This window comes from Chenopodium album, chromosome 5 (genome assembly GCF_948465745.1).
Source record: "Chenopodium album chromosome 5, dcCheAlbu1.1, whole genome shotgun sequence".
Classification (NCBI taxonomy): Eukaryota; Viridiplantae; Streptophyta; class Magnoliopsida; order Caryophyllales; family Amaranthaceae; genus Chenopodium; species Chenopodium album.
The window spans coordinates 72,344,633-72,364,949 of NC_137838.1; the positions used below are offsets into that span (position 1 = coordinate 72,344,633).

At 36.8% G+C, this 20,317-nt stretch overlaps 1 protein-coding gene across 1 annotated transcript; it reads right to left on the reverse strand.

Annotated features, from left to right (window-relative positions):
- Positions 1 to 745: 745 nt before the first annotated feature.
- LOC145630994 (shikimate O-hydroxycinnamoyltransferase-like) lies at positions 746 to 15,829 on the reverse strand. The gene is made up of 2 exons (XM_081683106.1): positions 15,297 to 15,829; positions 746 to 1,533 (listed from the first exon to the last, which is right to left on the reverse strand). The coding sequence occupies exons 1-2, from the start codon at positions 15,757 to 15,759 to the stop codon at positions 851 to 853; spliced, it is 1,146 nt and encodes a 381-aa protein (XP_081539232.1). The 5' UTR covers positions 15,760 to 15,829; the 3' UTR covers positions 746 to 850.
- Positions 15,830 to 20,317: the final 4,488 nt, after the last annotated feature.

The window sequence follows — 20,317 nt, forward strand, 5'->3', positions numbered from 1 at the left end:
GTTGAAGATCCGCTCGCATTAGTGGGGGATTGTTGGAAATAGGTAATGCAAACGGATTCTCGCGCCCGATCGGGCGATGGTTCGCCCGATCGGGCGGTGGTTCGCTCGACCGGGCGGAGGTGGCTAAGGAAAATAGGAGAACTCTCGCGCCCGATCGGGCGGCCCTCGCCCGACCGGGCGACGGACTCGAGTTTTTGACGAGCCCGATCGGGCGGCTTTCGCCCGATGGCTCGCCTGGGGTGGGTTTTCTAGATCGCCCGACCGGGCGCGACACCAGGTGTGGAAAAACTTCATCTCGCGCCCGATCGGGCGGCTGCTTGCCCGATCGGGCCCGCCTTTTTCCTAGGTCAGTTTGCTTTACGTGTCTCCTTTTTCCAGGACTCATATAAATACGATCCTTGCCTCTTCATAAGAAATTCATTCACTTTTCAAGCCGAAAAACACAAAACCTACTCTTTGAGATCTGAACAGTTCTTGAGCAATTCCACTCTTTGAGTTCGGGTGCACGGATTACGGAGAGAGTTGCGTTAAACTTGGGGGGCGTGCGTCACTAGGAAACTTGTACCGGTGGTGGCGTATTTCGCTTCTAAGGCAATGGATTATTGGTCCACGGCGCGACTGTGAGTTTGGGATCTTCAATCCAGGAAAGTTCTAATCTTTTGTTTGTTATTGATTTCAATAGTTACTTTACCAACACTCATATGTTTACTTTTCTTACAATATAAAGTAATTTCTCTTACTTTACTAAAAATAACTTAATTTATCGTCTCTTTTCAACATATTTTTTAACTACGGGCTCAAAAGAACCTGTCAATTATTCAAGAACAGAAAGTGTTACTGTTTCTTCAAATTATAACCTAGTAACAAGGGGAGTAGAGAAATCATACAAATACTTCTCAAATTGAATCATATGGATAGTATAAAGCTTAATATCCAATGAAATACTACCATCTCCATTTTGGTTAGCAATCAAATATGATTGGCCTTCATATTGGATCCCACCATGTCGGAAAAATTTGGGCCTACCCCAGCCAAAATCAGCCTCGTTAAACGGGATATTGACCCATGAATTAATGGTAAAATTTGGACAAGTAAAAGTGTGAGCCCCACGAACAAAAGCATCCATATTTGGTTGTGATTCAAGGTAATCAATTGCCGACCTTAAGTACTCAATGTTGTTCGTTTTATTCACTGCCTTGTGAATCATGCTAGCAGTGTACCATAACGGCTTATTCCTTATGTTACAAACTTTAGTAACACAAGCTGTGAAGAAGATTGAGTTTCCGTAGTAGCCGGGTGGCATTACGTCCTTTAGTCTTGTTCGTCCATCAACTGGTATGTAGAGTTTCACGTCTTGTTCGTCCTTGAGGCCTCGTGCATTACATGATGCGCGCCACACATGTGCAGCTACCACGGTAAACGTACTTAGCTTGTAAGGCTGTGTTCCTCCTTGAGATGTTGCTAGTAGTTTTAAGGTGTTGATTTGTTCCTTGGAAAATTTAAAGTGGTGCTCTGTTACCGTGGGCAGTGCACCTAATGCATAAGTAATGGATGTTACAATTAAGTACTAAAGAATGATTTCACATATATAGGCTAGCTATTTGTGAAAGAAGAATGTTAGACTAACTGTAGGGAATAGATTCAAGCCTTTAAAATCCCACTAGCTTGAACCCCACTGTGATCATACACTAAAGTACGGTGGCGTCCAAAAGGGAAGAAGATAGAGAAAAAGAGTCGCCAACAAGTTTTTAAGGAACTTGTAAACCGTTCACGAGGTGAAGGTTACACCCCTTAACGATCCAAGAGATCGTCAACTCCATAAGGTCATGAACCAAAAAAGGGTTCGGGGATGAAGGTACAAATCCAACCTAAAAGAGATTGAACATGCCCTAATAATAGGCCTCTACTTTATTCTGCTCGTATTCATGTGCGCTTTCTGATTAACATACAATCAATAGACTTAACCCTAAACCTGTTTAATCTATGTTGGTTGAATTTAATGCACAAATAAATTAAATCTATTATTGGCGATCACTTGAAATTATAATCACAATTAACCTAACAAGATTATTAATTATCTTATCAAGCGTGATTGCAAGTACCAAATTCCCTTTAACATGCAATAAAAGGTGATCAAGCAATAAATAAATAATGTATCAAGCAACATAATAAATAAATAATAAATATCATGAATAATAATATTAATCATCATAATATCAATCATAATCATGATAATCATAATCATGTTAAAGCATAGCATGATCCTAGGCATGATACTAACAAGATTAATAACAAACCCTAGCATGTCACTAAACAATAAAAATCAAATCTTTAACCCTAACATGATACTAACAATGAATTAAATATTAGGAAGAGAATAAGAAGCATCGTACTTTTAATCATACTTAATATTAGAATTACCCTAGACATGATACTAGGAATCAAAATAACAATCTAAGCATGATATCTACATCATAATATCAATTAATCAATTAAAGCACTTACTTGGATGCCTCGTACCTCTTTCTAATTACAAAATACACACGTTAGTAACTTCAAGGAAAATAATAATCAAAACAATCAAATTAAATAATTGAAATAGAAATTTGGGACCAAACCCTCAGAAATTAAAACCTTTCACGTCTAGGGCGAAGGCAACTTCGAATATGGCTAGGTGTTTCTAGATCTTGTGAATGCGGAATTTTGTATTAAAAAGCAAAGAAGAAAGAATGCATGAATGAATGAATGTTATTGAAAAGAATTGAAGAGAGTTGATGATCGATGATGAAGATAGTTGATCAAAACTTAAGAATAAAGAGAATTGGTGACCCTTGATGATTGAAAACGGAGTTTTCGATACGATATTTATAGAGAAAATCATCCAAAAAAAGATAATTTATCAAAACAGAGTCTGAAGACCACAAAACTAACTTGGCGCCAGCCCTGGCTCATTGACGCCAGGACCAGTGGCTAGCGCCAGGCGCCAATGCTGGCGTCTGGCGCCAATCCTGATTCCAGGCGCCAAGGCCTGGGGTTGGACGCCAAACCGGCTTTCAACGCGTTTTCGAAAATCTGATAAATTACCCGTACTGGAAGATAAAATAATATAATTTCAGTCGAAAATGCTATTTGATCTAATTAAAACTCTGAAGAATCCTAATTGAATTAAGAATGATAAGACCTTCTAGAATGTTCTAGAAGACCAAAACCATTCCTAATTACATTAGGAATGATAAATCATATTAGGCCCTCCCCTAGATCATTGGGCCGTACTTAAAACTCAAACCAGGCCCAGTTTAGTAAATTGGCCATAAATTCCTCAATATTCATCGGAATTGGGCTTATAATATATCGTTAGAAAAGTCTTTGCAAACCCCATCCAACTACACCACTATTGGACCCATATCATGGACCAACCAAACTGGATTGACTGTTTTCTTAAAATAAAGTTTTCAAAAACAGGGAGAAGAGAAAAGAAAAGAAATAAAACTTTCCGCAACACTAGACCTTTCCACACTTTCGTTTCATTCGATTATGATTCGACGTGAAAGGCACTCATCACTGGGTTTGGTTTTGGGGAGACAAATTTGGGTGTCTACAGAAGCCCCCACTTTGACTGAGTTTGGAGAAACGCATGTTTCGAAAACAAAAGTCAAAGTATTGATAGGGACGGAGAATGATTCAGAACGTTCTGCGATCCTAAATCAATCTTGTAACGCCGATACCTGCAAAACTAGCATTATTTAAACAGATTAGAGAGTTAAGAAACGCGTATCTTGCACCGTCGAGTACACGCCTCTGAAAGTAACCGATTTGTTGTTGTTGCTGTTGTTTTGATGACCTCCTGCAAGCTAGAGAATGCCATCCCGCTTGAAAACTGCTACGCCTTGTAACTGCTTCCAAATTAGAAGATTGCTTCGCCTGAAACTAACTTCTCCGCTATGATAATATTCCACGTCCAAGGGAATACCATCAAAGATTATTTCTCTTGAAACAATCCTTAGTTTTTTGTGACAACCCTCCACAATCTAGGGAACGCCATCTTGCTGTTTGTTTTGACAATCTTCCGCAATCTAGGGAACGCCGTCGATCAATGTTGCTACATCTTGAGCCTTTTCTTGAATCATAGTGACAACCTTTCCAATCATAGCAAAAGTCGTCGAAGACTGCCCATCTCGTGCTATCTTCTCAAATCTTGGGTGACAACCTCCACAATCTTAGCGAATGCCGTCGAAGACCGCCCATCTCGTGCTATCTTCTCAAATCTTTGGGTGACAACCTCCACAATCTTAGCGAATGCCGTCGAAGACCGCCCATCTCGTGCTATCTTCTCAAATCTTTGGTGACAACCTCCATAATCTTAGCGAACGCTGTCGAAAATAACTTTACTTGAAGTCATCCTCATTTGATGCGATAATTTTCCCAAAGGAAAATACCGAAGATCCACGCCTGTCGATCTTTAAAAGTTCGCCTGAACTTTGCTTTTGCTATGCCTGTACGTCGACGCTCTTTTGCTTTGAACCTGTATGTCGGTGCCTTTTCTGCTTTTGAGCCAATGCCTAGGCGCTTTAAGCTAAGTGAGACGATCTTTCATCAGGTCGATCACTTATTGCAATTGTAATCAAACTGACTACTTAATCATGTCAAATTGCTTATAGGGGCTAACTGCCGTACCAAGGAACCCGAAATTATATTGCAGAAGGCTAGCACAACCCCAACAGGTGGCTGGCTGCTTTGGCGTCGCTGAAAATCAATCAGCGCCAAACATATGGCGTTAGCGCCAGGCGCTGGAATTGGCGTCTGGCGCCAAGCACAGAATGTGACGCTAATGCCTAGGGACTGGCGCCAGCACGAATTCTTTAAATTCAGTTTTCCGTTTTATTTCTTGCTATGTTCGTCACGAACGCTGCGATAGGGTCTTCCCTGTTCTGCTGCACCTGTATTTATTTTGACTATAGAACTTTGCTAATCTCTTTAATCATCTTAGGGTTGACCTAAGGTTTAACGTTGCTTGACTCATTGACTTGACACGACTCAAGGTATAAACTTGACTCGCTGTTTGACTGACTCGAGGTTGACTCGACTCAAAGCGAAATGACATGTGTTAGACTCAAATCAAAGTTATATGACACGACATGACTCAATGTGTACATGACTCGTGTGTGCATTGTAATGTGATCGTGCGACTCGAAAATGCAAAAAAGCAAAAACAGAGAAGTTTAGGTTTGAAGATGCATGTTGAATAAAGTCTTTGCTAATCCCGAAAAAGAAAGACGTGAAAAAGAAAATCAAAAGTTTGAAGATGCATGTTGAATGAGCTTAGTCAAACGTTGTTTGATACTATCTCTCAAGGTTCAAGGATTAATCCATCCTAGGCTATCTCAATGGTTGACTCAATGATGAAAGCATTTGGGTAACTTAGGCACGGAGGCTAAGCACTTCATACTTCATGATGCAATGATGATTACGATTGATGAGCGATTTTGATATGACAAGGCATGCTTCAGCGTTGTATTAAGATTTCATGACAAAGGGTTCCTAAGGGAAGTATATTTGGTCATGTATATGTGCAGTGTGTGATAGTGACACTAAAGTTAGGCCGCAAGAGCTAAGTGTGTGAAAAATATATTGAAAAGAGTCAAATGGTGGTGACTCTTAGGCTAGGTAAGCTAATAATATAGGGATCAAGCCCCCAAGTCTAGCTCTAAATGAAAAGGGATGAGCATAGGGAATTCCTTGATATGATCATGGTGTAAGTGTGTGAATGTGAATATGAATGCATGTTTATTACGGCCGCACCTCGATGTGAGGTTGCCTACGTATCCGTTAGGAATCAGGCCGAACGTAGCTCTAGCTAAACCTCGCACAAATGTGTATACCTCAAAAAGGTCTTTTTAAGGATTGTAGCGTGGTTAGGCTAAAGGTTTAAAGAAGAAGAAGGGGATAAAGGCTCAAGACCCTAGATAAGCCCCCAAGGTGTGCAACCTCGCTTTTGAATCTTCGTATTTTTATGCTTGAGGTTTTCTACTCTTTTTTTAGCTCTTTTTGCTTTAGCATTTATTTTATTTTTATAAGTGTGGGCAATCCCGATCATGCGGTCTATCACTCACTTGACATTCATGTTTTTCAGGCACGGTACCGAGCACTCGGTAAGAGACGCAATCTGAGACGTGTTCTTATCGAAGATATTTTCATATCAAAGACATTGGAACACTTACCCTTTTGTACACTTTTATTCGTTTTTTATTATTGCTTATTTTTGCTATTTTGATTTTCTGAAATCACTTAAGCTTTGTTTTTTGAAAAATTGCATAAGTTGCACACCATCCCATCCCAAGGTTAGGTAGATGTAGGTTGAAAAATGAAGGGTCTATCGTTAGACGAGGCTCAAAGTGGTTTATTAAGAAAGGATTTTTAAATTAGAAAGGCAAAAGGAGATATGATGTGGCTGCAAGGGGTGCTTTAAATCATTGGTATACCTTGTGCTTAATTCGACATGGATTTTTTTTTATTTTTTTTTATTTTTTTTTTATGCAATGTAATGAAATGATCATATGCAAGAACATAGATGCTCATTTTATTAAAGGAAAATAAAGAATCTACAAAGTTAATCTAAAGGAAAGGAAAAAGGTGCCTATGCTAGACTTATTGGGGAAGGGGTGAATGAAAAAAAGAAAAAGAAAAAGAGGTCATAAAATCTTATCGTTGAAGCTCGCCTCTTTCCTTGTGTTGTTTCCTTTATCATTACTCGCTCTTCTTGTTAACTGGAGGCATGGGAAGCTCGTTATTATCAATCAAATGTTGGATGGCCTCCTTTAGCTTCCAACAGCTCTCAGTAGTATGACCCCTACCTTGATGGTACTTGCAGTGTTCGTCTGGATTCCAACTAGGCAATCTCTTTTCAGGTGCGGGATCTTGAATAGGTCCAATGGGAGTAATGAGTCCTTTGGTATGGAGTCGATCGAAGGCAGTATCGTAGCTCATCCCAATGGGGGTGAAGTCTTTCCTTAGTTGCTTCTTAGATCCTTGGTTATCCATGGCTAAAACTTCACTGAGATCAAAGGTACTAATATTGTTACTAGAGTGGGCGTTTTCGGAAGAAGAAGGATTGTCGTTCTTCTTTCCTTTCCAGCCACCGTGGTTGCTATTATTAGTAGCTTTTTGCTTTGCGAGGTCATCTTCGATTTCAATTCCGATGTCATAAACGGCCTTGAAAGTATTCAAATTGTGTTGATATTTTAGGTGCTTCGAATACTTTTCTTGGAGATTCTTGATAAACATCCTCACGGATTTCTTTTCGGTGGGGACTTCAATCATCTTGGCGGAAGTTTCCCTCCATTTATTAAAGAAAGAAGTAAAGCCTTCATTCTCTTTTTGTCTTAGCATCTCAAGTTGTCTATGATCGGTTTCAACTTGAATATTGCACTTGTACCTATCAACGAAAGCGTTTACTATCGATTCCCAGGTAGAGGTTTTCTCCTTGTCAAGGGAGAAGAACCATTGTTGGCAAACGGTTTCAAGAGATAGTGGGAACAGAGAGGGGAACACCTTCTTATCGATACCCTTAATGGTCATTACAGTTTCGAAAGCTTTTAGATGGAAGTAAGGATTATCTGTTGCCTTGAATTTTGGGATGTCGTTGGCATTGAACTTATGCGGAAGAAGTTCTTTGTCCAACGAGACCCCTTGCGAACTCATGCCCTGAAATTTGTAGTCACTAGACAAACTTGCTTAGGCTCTCTTGCATGAGGTCTATTTGTTGTTGCTTCACGGGATCATCAACCTTGAGGGTGAGTAGCTTCAGTGTTTCATTCATGGTAACCAATTGGTTCCTAAGCTCATTGACTTCTTCTTGAGTTGCCATTATCTTCTTAGCCTTCCTCTTTTGACGAATCGGTTTATCAAAAAGCGAGACTTGAATAAAGAAGTTGTCCTTGATTAATCGCCCTTCTCTCCTCGACCAAGTACTGTTAATTATTTGACTCAAACTTTATTCAACATGCAATGCATGGAGGAGGTGAAGAAAGATGGGAATAGAATATGAAGAAAAAAGATGGTGGTGGAGGAATATGAAGAACTAGGAATAAAGTGTACCCCCTAACTCAAATGACGGAAAAGACTGACTCATGCATGAATTTAAGACATGGCCATGGTGATGTATACTCAGAGTGTGTGCTAAGACTAGTGAGTGTAGGTGATATGTTAAGACTCGTGTCATGACCATATGGCTAGACTATGTGACCCAGACTCGATTTATGACTTGACGAGGTGTTATTGACAGCGAAAATTAACCGAATTAATTAGCAAACTGGTTAATTAGACCCTAGGCGATGACTCGACAAATAATCCGAACTGTCGGCCAAGCGACAGGACTGGCGTCACAATATGGTGATTGGCGCCAGACTTTTTAGTAAATGTCTGGCGCTACACACCATACAGTGGCGCTACAGCTCAGATTTTGGCACCAATGTTGGAGCCTCGGTCTGGGACTGTTTTCGGTATTATTAGTCAACTGGGGTATGCCTAAAGTCGTACTAGGTCGATTCCGATTAAAAGAAGAAAAAAAAATTATTGACTCAAATTAACTAATTAATTAATTAGGCAAAGTTCTTTAAGTCATTAATTATAATTTTAACACAAATCAACAAACGGTTAGGAGGAGCATAGAATATATATGCACAACAAATAATGCACAATTAGGCAAGTAGGCACAATATGATGCAATGAGTTCGCAACCTAACCATGGCTCTAGTTCTCTAAAGTTCGGGATATGGTTTAGTCAAATAGGGTCCATGGTTAATTGTCCAGATGCACCGCGTAGAAGCCTAACCGTGAAGGGTTAACGCGTGTGGATAGAACACCGCGAGTTTTTAGAAAAAACTCACTTCCATGGTTTGGTGAATTCAACATCTCAGATGTACCCTTTGTTGCCAGGAGCGTTCAATCAGGTAGACAGAGCATGAATTCCCAGAGGGTTATTTCCATATGTAGAACACATATGGGTTTCAGAAAAATGAGAAAAAATTCAATCAGGAAGTAGGATCGAGCAAACAATACGAAAAACCGGTCGAAATTAGAACGCATATTTCTGGCTCGGTATTGGGGGAAATTGGCGCCAGCAAACAGAGACTGGCGCCAACTTTTAACTGTAGCGTCTGGCGCCAATACTGGCGTCTGGCGCTACGGCTAAAAGTTTGGCGCCAAGCTCTGGCCCCTGACGCTACTTCCCACATGCCTCAGCAGCTTTCTGTGCTCAATAAAATCATCCAGTTTCGCGCGGTGTTATTTCAGTCCTAGTTGTGAAAGACATTTCTCAAATTTCCTACGTGTAAAAATCCTATGTTTTTGACTCATTACGGATGGTCTTTCCAATGACAACCTTTTTATGCATATGACACAATGTTAATCAAAATTACGCACATGAAATACTTAGAACTTTTCGAGTCTCATCCACTCATTCTAAATCATTGCCGAAACAAATTCAGGAATTAAAATAGAAATCCTCCCCAGTGGAGTCGCCAAAAACTGTAGGGAATAGTTTCAAGCCTTTAAAATCCCACTAGCTTGAACCCCACTGTGATCATACACTAAAGTACGGTGGCGTCCAAAAGGGAAGAAGATAGAGCAAAAGAGTCGCCAACAAGTTTTTAAGGAACTTGTAAACCGTTCACGAGGTGAAGGTTACACCCCTTAACGATCCAAGAGATCGTCAACTCCATAAGGTCATGAACCAAAAAAGGGTTCGGGGATGAAGGTACAAATCCAACCTAAAAGAGATTGAACATGCCCTAATAATAGGCCTCTACTTTATTCTGCTCGTATTCATGTGCGCTTTCTGATTAACATACAATCAATAGACTTAACCCTAAACCTGTTTAATCTATGTTGGTTGAATTTAATGCACAAATAAATTAAATCTATTATTGGCGATCACTTGAAATTATAATCACAATTAACCTAACAAGATTATTAATTATCTTATCAAGCGTGATTGCAAGTACCAAATTCCCTTTAACATGCAATAAAAGGTGATCAAGCAATAAATAAATAATGTATCAAGCAACATAATAAATAAATAATCAATATCATGAATAATAATATTAATCATCATAATATCAATCATAATCATGATAATCATAATCATGTTAAAGCATAGCAAGATCCTAGGCATGATACTAACAAGATTAATAACAAACCCTAGCATGTCACTAAACAATAAAAATCAAATCTTTAACCCTAACATGATACTAACAATGAATTAAATATTAGGAAGAGAATAAGAAGCATCGTACTTTTAATCATACTTAATATTAGAATTACCCTAGACATGATACTAGGAATCAAAATAACAATCTAAGCATGATATCTACATCATAATATCAATTAATCAATTAAAGCACTTACTTGGATGCCTCGTACCTCTTTCTAATTACAAAATACACACGTTAGTAACTTCAAGGAAAATAATAATCAAAACAATCAAATTAAATAATTGAAATAGAAATTTGGGACCAAACCCTCAGAAACTAAAACCTTTCACGTCTAGGGCGAAGGCAACTTCGAATATGGCTAGGTGTTTCTAGATCTTGTGAATGCGGAATTTTGTATTAAAAATCAAAGAAGAAAGAATGCATGAATGAATGAATGTTATTGAAAAGAATTGAAGAGAGTTGATGATCGATGATGAAGATAGTTGATCAAAACTTAAGAATAAAGAGAATTGGTGACCCTTGATGATTGAAAACGGAGTTTTCGATACGATATTTATAGAGAAAATCATCCAAAAAAAGATAATTTATCAAAACAGAGTCTGAAGACCACAAAACTAACTTGGCGCCAGCCCTGGCTCATTGGCGCCAGGACCAGTGGCTAGCGCCAGGCGCCAAGGCCTGGGGTTGGACGCCAAACCGGCTTTCAACGCGTTTTCGAAAATCTGATAAATTTCTCGTACTGGAAGATAAAATAATATAATTTCAGTCGAAAATGCTATTTGATCTAATTAAAACTCTGAAGAATCCTAATTGAATTAAGAATGATAAGACCTTCTAGAATGTTCTAGAAGACCAAAACCATTCCTAATTACATTAGGAATGATAAATCATATTAGGCCCTCCCCTAGATCATTGGGCCGTACTTAAAACTCAAACCAGGCCCAGTTTAGTAAATTGGCCATAAATTCCTCAATATTCATCGGAATTGGGCTTATAATATATCGTTAGAAAGGTCTTTGCAAACCCCATCCAACTACACCACTATTGGACCCATATCATGGACCAACCAAACTGGATTGGCTGTTTTCTTAAAATAAAGTTTTCAAAAACAGGGAGAAGAGATAAGAAAAGAAATAAAACTTTCCGCAACACTAGACCTTTCCACACTTTCGTTTCATTCGATTATGATTCGACGTGAAAGGCACTCATCACTGGGTTTGGTTTTGGGGAGACACATTTGGGTGTCTACACTAACCATGCATGTTTATATTATACGAGTTACAATTAAATAATAACAAAGTTTAAAATTCATAAAAGCATGAGTGGTGCATTTGAATGTGGAGTTAACAATAAACCATTAATATGCAAACATGTGACCTTTTCTTATACTGTTATACATGTATAACATGATAGCTTTAATTTTGTTTTGTTTTGAAAATAATCTACATATATGTCTTTTCAAAATCAAGCAAAAAACCACAAACTTAAACGTAAAATTGTTGGTCTTAATAGCATTAAAAAAGATTCAAAATATACTAGTATAATGTAATAAATTGAAAAATATAACATATGACGAAAAGAATGAATCAGAACAAATTGTAGTCAAAATACACAATGAATAATGTAATACTTCCTTTATTATTACGTTGTTTTTTTAGTTGCATTGAAAATGTCACAATAATTTTAGCACACAATACAAAGTAGGTTTTATAGTGAAAATTGTACTATTACCATTATTTAAAGCTAATGGCTCATTTAATTATACTCTTAATAACATCTTAACCCCATCTTAAGTGTATTTCTACCTCTGTTTTTAAATACTTACTCCACTTTCATTTTCGACCATTTTTAAATACTTACTCAATTTCCTTATTTGAAAAGCATTTACAATATTTAATTTAATTCTCTCAATTAGTAAACCTAACATAAAATCATATTTTTTTTAATTGCATATTCTCTCTACTCCAATTCTCTCAAATACTTTTGCTTTTTATAAATTTTTTATTCTTTCACCTACCCATTATCTCCATATTCTATTACTCCCTCCGTTTTTAAATACTTGCTCCATTTCTATTTTTTGCACTATTTATTTGTCCTACTTTGACTAAAGTTTGTGATTTATACATAAGAAAAAAAATAGTCTTGTGAGTACTTGTAGGAATCATCTCAATGAATAGATTATTAATTTTCAATTGTTAGAATTTATATTTATTGATAATTAAAGATATTAGTGATCAAAGATTAACATCGGCATATATGTCTAAGAGAAATGGAGCAAGTATTTAAAAACAGAGGGAGTATGAAGTATTTTTTTTTAATTTCTTATGGGCGGAGTATATCATATAACTAGCATGTAAGGTCTACTTTTCTTAATAGTGTGATAAAGTGTGGTGTTGTATGATTATACCTTTGAAGTGTAAGATAAACATATACAAGTACTTTGTACTTTTGTGTGTTGTAAGATTATACTTTTGCAGGTGATGTGGGATGTCCATCTTTGATTTTGGTGATCACCAGATTCACGACTCACGACCGACAAGTCCCATGTGCGATGTCCATTGTAACTTTGTACTTGCGGTCATTAGATCTTGTCAGATCTATCAATGAATTGCTCTCTCCATTCTATAATACAGTTTTTGTTTTCTCAATTTGAAGAATCAAAATATTGTTTTTTTAAATTTTTAAATACTTCTCGATTTTTAAATACTTGCTCCATTTCTATTTTTTACACAAATTTATTTGTCTTATTTTGACTAATGTTTGTGCTTTATATATAAGAAAAAATATAGTCTTGTGGGTACTTGTTAGAATCATCTCAATGGATAGATTATTAATTTTCAATTGTTAGAATTTATACTTATTGATAATTCAGGATATTAATGATCAAAGTTTAGCATCGGCATGCGTGTCCAAGAGAAATGGAGCAAGTATTTAAAAATGAAGGGAGTAGTATGTAAAGACCACCATAGTCATCCGTAGTCATCCGTAGTCGTTAGAATCATCAAGATAATATAGAGACGGCAACGGATCGGAGGTGGGTCCGGTGATGCTTCATCCGCCTCCATCCACCAACGATCCATCCATCACCCGACCTATCCATCACCTAATTTTTTTTCATCCACATCCGACCCATCCGTCATCCATGGATGAATCGGGTGGATCGGGTTATAATTCGGGTGAAATAAATATATAAATAAAACTTTTCATTTTCATCATTAAAATCAAGATTTGAAAAAAAAAAGTGATCAATTTTATTAAAACTTTGATACATCTTTCTAATACTTGTTCTTTTTTTACTAAATTAAAACAAATGTCAATTCCTAACACTACAATAGACATTAAATTATTAAAAAAAGGTATTTATTTTTATTTTTTTATATATAAATTTAACGGGTGGATGGATGAGTCTGGTGATGGATCGGGTGATGGGTTGGATGTATCATCATCCGTATCTGACCCGATCCGTCACTCAATCCATCCATCATCCATCCGTCATCCGCTTAAGTTCGGATTTTCATCCATACATTTGGATCGGGTGGATGGTTATCCATCGGGTTTGGATGATATTGCCACCCCTAACCATTATACTCTTAGTTTTTTAACTTTATTCATTTTACTACTTAATTTACTCTTGAATTTTGCACATGTATTGTACTTTTTCCCACTTCTTCTCTCTAACTTTTTTCTATGATTGTACTTTTCACTTTTATGTATGTCATTTATCCACTTTCTCCTCCTATTTCTTAAATACCGTGAAAAAACACAAACAAGAATTATCTTCCCTCCGTCCTTTTACCACATGCTTATTTCTCATTTTGCACGAAAATTAAGAAAGTTAAAAATTTCTTAAAATTAATAAATTGAGAGTATAAATATGTATGTGGGGTTTAGAGAGAGATAGAGAGAAAGAAAAGTGGTTGGAAATTAGAAGGAGAAAATATTGAAAATTGATGTTGAAGTACAAAAAAGAAAAAAGACGATAAATCAACAAAAAGAAAATAATATTGTTAAAAAGTACAACCTATAAATGGAAACAGACACGTACTCCCTCCGTCCCAAATTACTCGCAACCGTTTGACTCTTTGCACTATTCACACATCTCTCTTTGACCATATTTTTTAACTTTAATACGAAAGTCAATGTAATCGTCTAAGATGTTGTTGAGTCTATTTTAATATGTAGTTTCTTAATATAAACTTTGTATAACTTATATAAATATATAATAAAAGATATCAACAGTCAAACATGTGTATCGGCAAGCGTGTCCAGTCAAAATATTACAAGTAAACTGGGATCGAGGGAGTAATTTTGATGACCCAAAAAAGCAATACAGATATGTAATAAAAGGACGGAGGGAGTATTTATTTATCTTACGTCTTTAGCACGATTTATATACGAGTAAATAGCTATCTTAATGTCTTGTTTCTATAAAACAACATTTTGTATTGGTGTATCTTCAATGTTGAAGTTATTATAATCAAATCGTGAACACATTATTAGAGATATGATATATCGCATATTTTCCGGTATATCATACCGGAACACACATTTTCATATTGGTATAATTAATATTACATTTTGTTTTTATACTGTCACTTTTTTTTTTTAAACCAAACAAACTCGAGCTTGCATAGATGATAACTACTTATCACTTATCAGTCAACACATAAGGAGCAATCTCATGCGAAAAACATTAAATTATTACACTTAAAATATACTCTGTATATGTCAAATTCTTGTAATAGCCTTAAGAGCTATAAAAAACATTACGGAATATAAAATAAATACGTAGTACAAAATTCTATATGTGGCTATAGTATGCATGACTAATTCACATACATATAACTTCTAAAAAAATTCACATACATATAACGTAATTAAATGAAAAATAGGTTTTAGTCCAAACAAGTTATCTTAAAGGATGTGGGATTACTCCATTGGAAAAATGGGTTTATAAACTTTCATAAATAAGTGAAATAAAGTCAAAATAAAACAACAAAGATTACTCAAGTAATAATAAAAACGTGGCAATTAATCACAAAATAATAAATTCATAGATTTGACGATAGATGTCATGAAACTAACCTGACAAGTCTTTAATTGGTACGGGTGGTAAGGGTGGCTCATACTCCAAATGCCGAAACATAGTTTTCCCTTGTGAAGGGTCACTAGGAGAAAGACATGAAGCCCTATTATGAAAGGGTTGAACCGCGAGGTCAAGCCCTCTTACTAGTCTCGCCCACGAGTTGATCAAGTACGCACACGAAGCACCATCGGCTACATGGTGATGGTGCACAATGCCAAGGCTTACGCCGCCACATTTGAACCGTGTGAGCTGCACCATTAGCAAGGGGAACGACGAAAGTCCCCCTAAATAGTCATACGTGGGAAAAACCACCTTTCGGAGCTCACTACTAGGCCTAAAGTCCCCAAAATCGTCTAGCTCGTGTGTTGTCTCAACTTCGATAAATAAGGCCCCTTTTGCATTGCAATCGATTTCTATTCGACCTTTACCATTTTTCCACCCGGTTTTTAGTCTTCCTGCCATAGGGTAGAATTGCACAAGGACTTTACTAAGTCCCTCCTTTAAAAGGGTGGTATCGAAAAATGAGGATGAGGATGATTGATCAAAGACGAACAAAAGTTGAGTATGTGTGTAAGGCGAGCGAGTGATCAAGTCTAAGCTTGAAAGCCAAAGACTCCCCTTTGGAGTATCTTCATCTGCCGGGCAAACAGTTGTTATTTCTTTCACCTTGATGTTCTTCATCTTACAAGGTTTTTTTTTTTTTTTTTTTTTTTTTTTGGTAAGAGGAACTAATTAAAGTATGGAAACAAGAAATACTTGAAAAGGATTGAAGAAGAAGTTTTAGTTAGCTAAGTCATTGGTGATTCGGTGGGGATATATACTACGGAGTACAACAAACTAATACAAAGTACAAGTTTTTGACAACTTAGTTGGCAGGCGGTTGTTTTGTTTTACATTAGATATTTTCTCCATTTACATACTTATTTGGAAAAATGGAAATAAATAATCCCACCTTTGCTCGAACTGAAAATAATTTAACAAACCCACCTTTTGATATTTACAAGGCAAACCCACCTTTGTATGCCATCTTCTGTTAATGAACCTTGATTTGTTGGTGACCGATTTTAATGAGTTATATGCCACATGTCAAATCATAATTGATGCATTTCATTTAAAAAAAATTACAAAAAAACAAAAAAAAAAAAAAAACTCCAACCACCGTAAAACCCTAGCCTTTACCCCGCCCACCACCAAAACCGGTCGGCCTCCCTCCTTAACCTCTGAAAATGGCCAGCCGTCACCTGTCCACCAAGGAAACCGAGAACCTTCGCGGTTTTGGTGTTTTTTAGGGTGTTAATAGAGAGATTTCGGGGTGGTTAGGGAGGTAAGGTGGCGTCTTTCGAGGTTGTTAGGGAGGCTGGGTGGTGTTTTTCGGTGATGGGATAGAGGTTTTGGGTTTTCGGCGGTTTGACAGGGGTTTTTGGCGACTGTGATGGTTTTAAAGGCGGTGATTGTGGTGGATTTAGGGTGGTTTCGGTGGTAGAATGTAAGTAAGGGGTGAATTCAGGGGTGGCTTTAGTATAAGGGGGTTCCGACCAGCCGTTTTCGGGGATTTAGGGTGGCGGCTGTCCGGTTTCTGCTGGGGGGTGGCGGCCGGTTTCGGGGCTAGGGCAAGGTTAGGGTTTTGCGGTGGCTGGGGGGTGGCTGGTGGGTGGTGGGTTTTTTTTTTTTTTTACATATTTCTTTTTTTTCTTTAACTTTTTTTATTTGGACCAATTATTGAGCAATATGTGTCTTTTTAAAAAAAAACATTTTAACTTGTTTAACAAGTGGTAGGTAATAAGGTTCATTAAAAGAAGATCACATACAAAGGTAGGTTTGCCTCGTAAATATCAAAAGGTGGGTTTGTTATTTTCAGTTCGGGCAAAGGTGGGATTATTTATTTTCATTTTTCCTACTTATTTCACATTGATTTCTCCACAAGATCACAATGAAATACATAACACATGAAGTCATATATAGTCATAGTATTTACAATTCTTTTTTACATATAGAAAGATATATAGAATTTAGGGCAAGTCCGTCCTCTCTCAAGATCACTCACACACACTCACCAAAAAGAAAAAAAACAAAGACTATCAACGTACAAAAGGATTGTCAATATATTGGTGAGTTTATCTTGCGAGAAAGATAAGCGAAATCAACAAACAAACACACATATTACGTGTTTCACTAATAATGCATTGGCTATATTCACAAACATTAAAACTGTAAAAGGAAAAGGTTTATTATTGCTCTTGAGGAATACAAATTATAGAACATATTCAGAATGATAGCAAATGATAATCTCAATGGAAATTTCACCAAGTGCCCCTAAGTTATTTTTTTTATTCACCAAATACCCATAAACATTTTCAAATTCACCGTATATCCTTGTATTTAACAAAAATGTCATCAAATGCCCAAATGACTAACGGACGTTAACTCCGTTAGTCATCAGAGCTAAGTATACCACGTGGCAACATCTTATTGGTTGTCTTTTTAATTAATTAAATTTGATTTTTTTTGAAAAAACACTAACCCACCACGGTCCACAACCTATCACAGCCACCGCCACCACCAGCCTACCCCCACGTCGCCACCACCAACCTAAAGCCCAGCGCCGGCGACCCTAGCCAGCCGCCCTACACCGGCGACACATCAAGCCACCTTTCTCCCTCGAAAATTTGTTCCCTTCTCCCTCAAAATTCCACCATCTTCTCCCTCAAAAATCCACCACCTTTGCCCTCGAAAATCCCTCCCCTCCCCACCACCGGCGTCCAAACCTCCCTCCTTGTACATGCAAACCCAAACCGCATCTTCCCCTGGCATCTCCATCCCCTAAACCACCTCACCGAAGCCCCAAAATAAATAACCCCCAAAATCGAAACCCTATATTAGATTTTTAGGGTTTCGATCTTGGGGTTTTAGGGTTTTGGGGTGGTGGTTTTTGGCTAAAGTGAGTGGCGGTGACGTGAGGGATGGAACCTGGCTGCCAAAGAAGGGGTTCCGAGGAGGTTGGTTGCGAAGTTGGGAGTTTGGACGAATTGGGGGTTGCGAATTTGGGAGTTTGGAATCGGGGGTTTCGGGTTGGTCGGTTGCTGGAGAAAGGGTTTCGCCGGGGATGTGCAGTGCTGGAGTGGTGGGGAGGCTGGTAAGCCGACGGTTTAGGGGAGGTGGTTGACGGAAGGTGGCTAGGCTGGTGTTAGAGGTGGTTTTTTTTTTAAAAAAATAATTAATTAAATAATTGAAAAAGATAACCTATCAAATGTCGCCACGTGGAAAATTTAGCCTTAATGACTAACGACAGTTAACTCTGTTAGTCATTAAGGGCGTTTCGTGACATTTGAGTTAAACTTAAGTGTATATGGTGAATTTGGAAATGTTTATGGGTATTTGGTGAATACAAAAATAAATCAGGGGCATTTGGTGAAATTTACGTAATCTTAATAAATTATCTTAAATTTAATTTCAAATTGTTAGACCTTCTATATAAGATAAAACTCAAATTGTTAAGTGACTAAAAAACTGAGACACACAGCTAGGAATAACCCTAAAAAGAGTTTATATATTACTCCCTAAAACAAAAACAAAATTGCGTAAATTATAACATGCACCCTTGTGCTTGTAGTTCTGTGTGAACCATTAATTAAACGATGCGTTTAGTTGGGTAATTCACAAAACTTCAATGTTCTTCTTTTCCTTTTGTATTTTGCACGTCTTCTTAGCTCGTCTATTTCCTTAATTAAATTTGTCCAATTTTTTGATTCCCTGTCTTCTCTTCTTCTTAAACTTTCCTCCACTTTCTCTCTACTCTATTTTTCTCTCTCTGCTTTGATTGAATTCCTTCATCACTTTGTAATTCAATAAGTTGATCATTCTACTTGTATGAATTCGTTCATCGCCATTAAAATACTGAGCACCTACCATGGATGGCATTCTTATTCATACCTGACATCCTGACGAGATCGACAATGCATGTCAGATTTTTTTTATTACAATTGATATTAATTTCTAATTAGGTCATATGTTCTTTATGCATTTTAATGATTTTGCAATTGAAATGGATTTGATTGAGGTTTTGATGATTTGGCAATTTGAACTACGTACTCTTTCAATTACTAGTTGTAATTTGGTCTACTTTCTTATAATTCATTTTTACAATCAATTAAGCTTTGATCTAATTAGGATTGATGAGTTTTGTTTGTTTTTAGTATGATTATGAATGTTCTGTTCATAATTTGGTATTTTGAACATTTTTGTTAAAATTATGAACATTTTATTTGAAGAAGAAATCTATTCTAACTCTATGAAGAAACAAGTCAAAAATCAGAATTGATAAAGAAGACTTTTGACCTATAATGGTTATTCTTTTTTATTTTAATTGCTTAATTTTTTATGATTTTAAGTTTCATTTATAATTTAATTGTTGAATAGATGCTTTAATTTGTATTTTATGAATATAATTTGTTTATATTATGTTTTTGAACATTTTGTTCATATAATTTGTACTTTCCATTGTATTCATTATCAAAATTGTTATTAGCAATATCGTATTATGAACACTCTTTCTATTTTTATGAACATTTAGGTTACTTTTATGAACCTTTGCGTTTTACATAAGTCTCTGAGTATGTATATATGCTTTTAAAAAATAATTGTACACGTAATTATGAACATTTTTTTCCTTTATTTGAAATTTGTTTTTTCTATTTTTGAACTCCAGTAATGGTAATTATGAACTGTGTTTGTTTATTGCAGTTAGAACGTATGAAGTTGTTTATAAGGAAAGTCTTAAGGCTGAGCAGCATTCTGAGTAGTGTCTTCAGGTGCAAAAGTTTTTGAAGGGTGTTCAATGATTTGTAGTTGGGGTTCAGAAGTATTTGTAGGGTTCAGAGGTTTTTGTAGGGTGTTCAGTGGTTTGTGGTTGGGGTTCAGAAGTTTTTGTAGGGGGTTCCGAGGTTTTTGTAGGGTGTCCAGTGGTTTAAGGTTGGGGTTCAGATTTTTTGTAGGGTGTTCAATGGTTTGTGGTTGGTTCAGA

Bases quoted from the DNA above. Each gene is read 5' to 3' on its own strand.
- LOC145630994 (XM_081683106.1), bottom strand. From the start codon at position 15,759: ATGGCAGGAAGACTAAAAACCGGGTGGAAAAATGGTAAAGGTCGAATA. The intron at 1,534-15,296 runs GTTAGTTTCATG...CTTATGCATTAG, and splicing joins ACCAATTAAAGACTTGTCAG to GTGCACTGCCCACGGTAACA.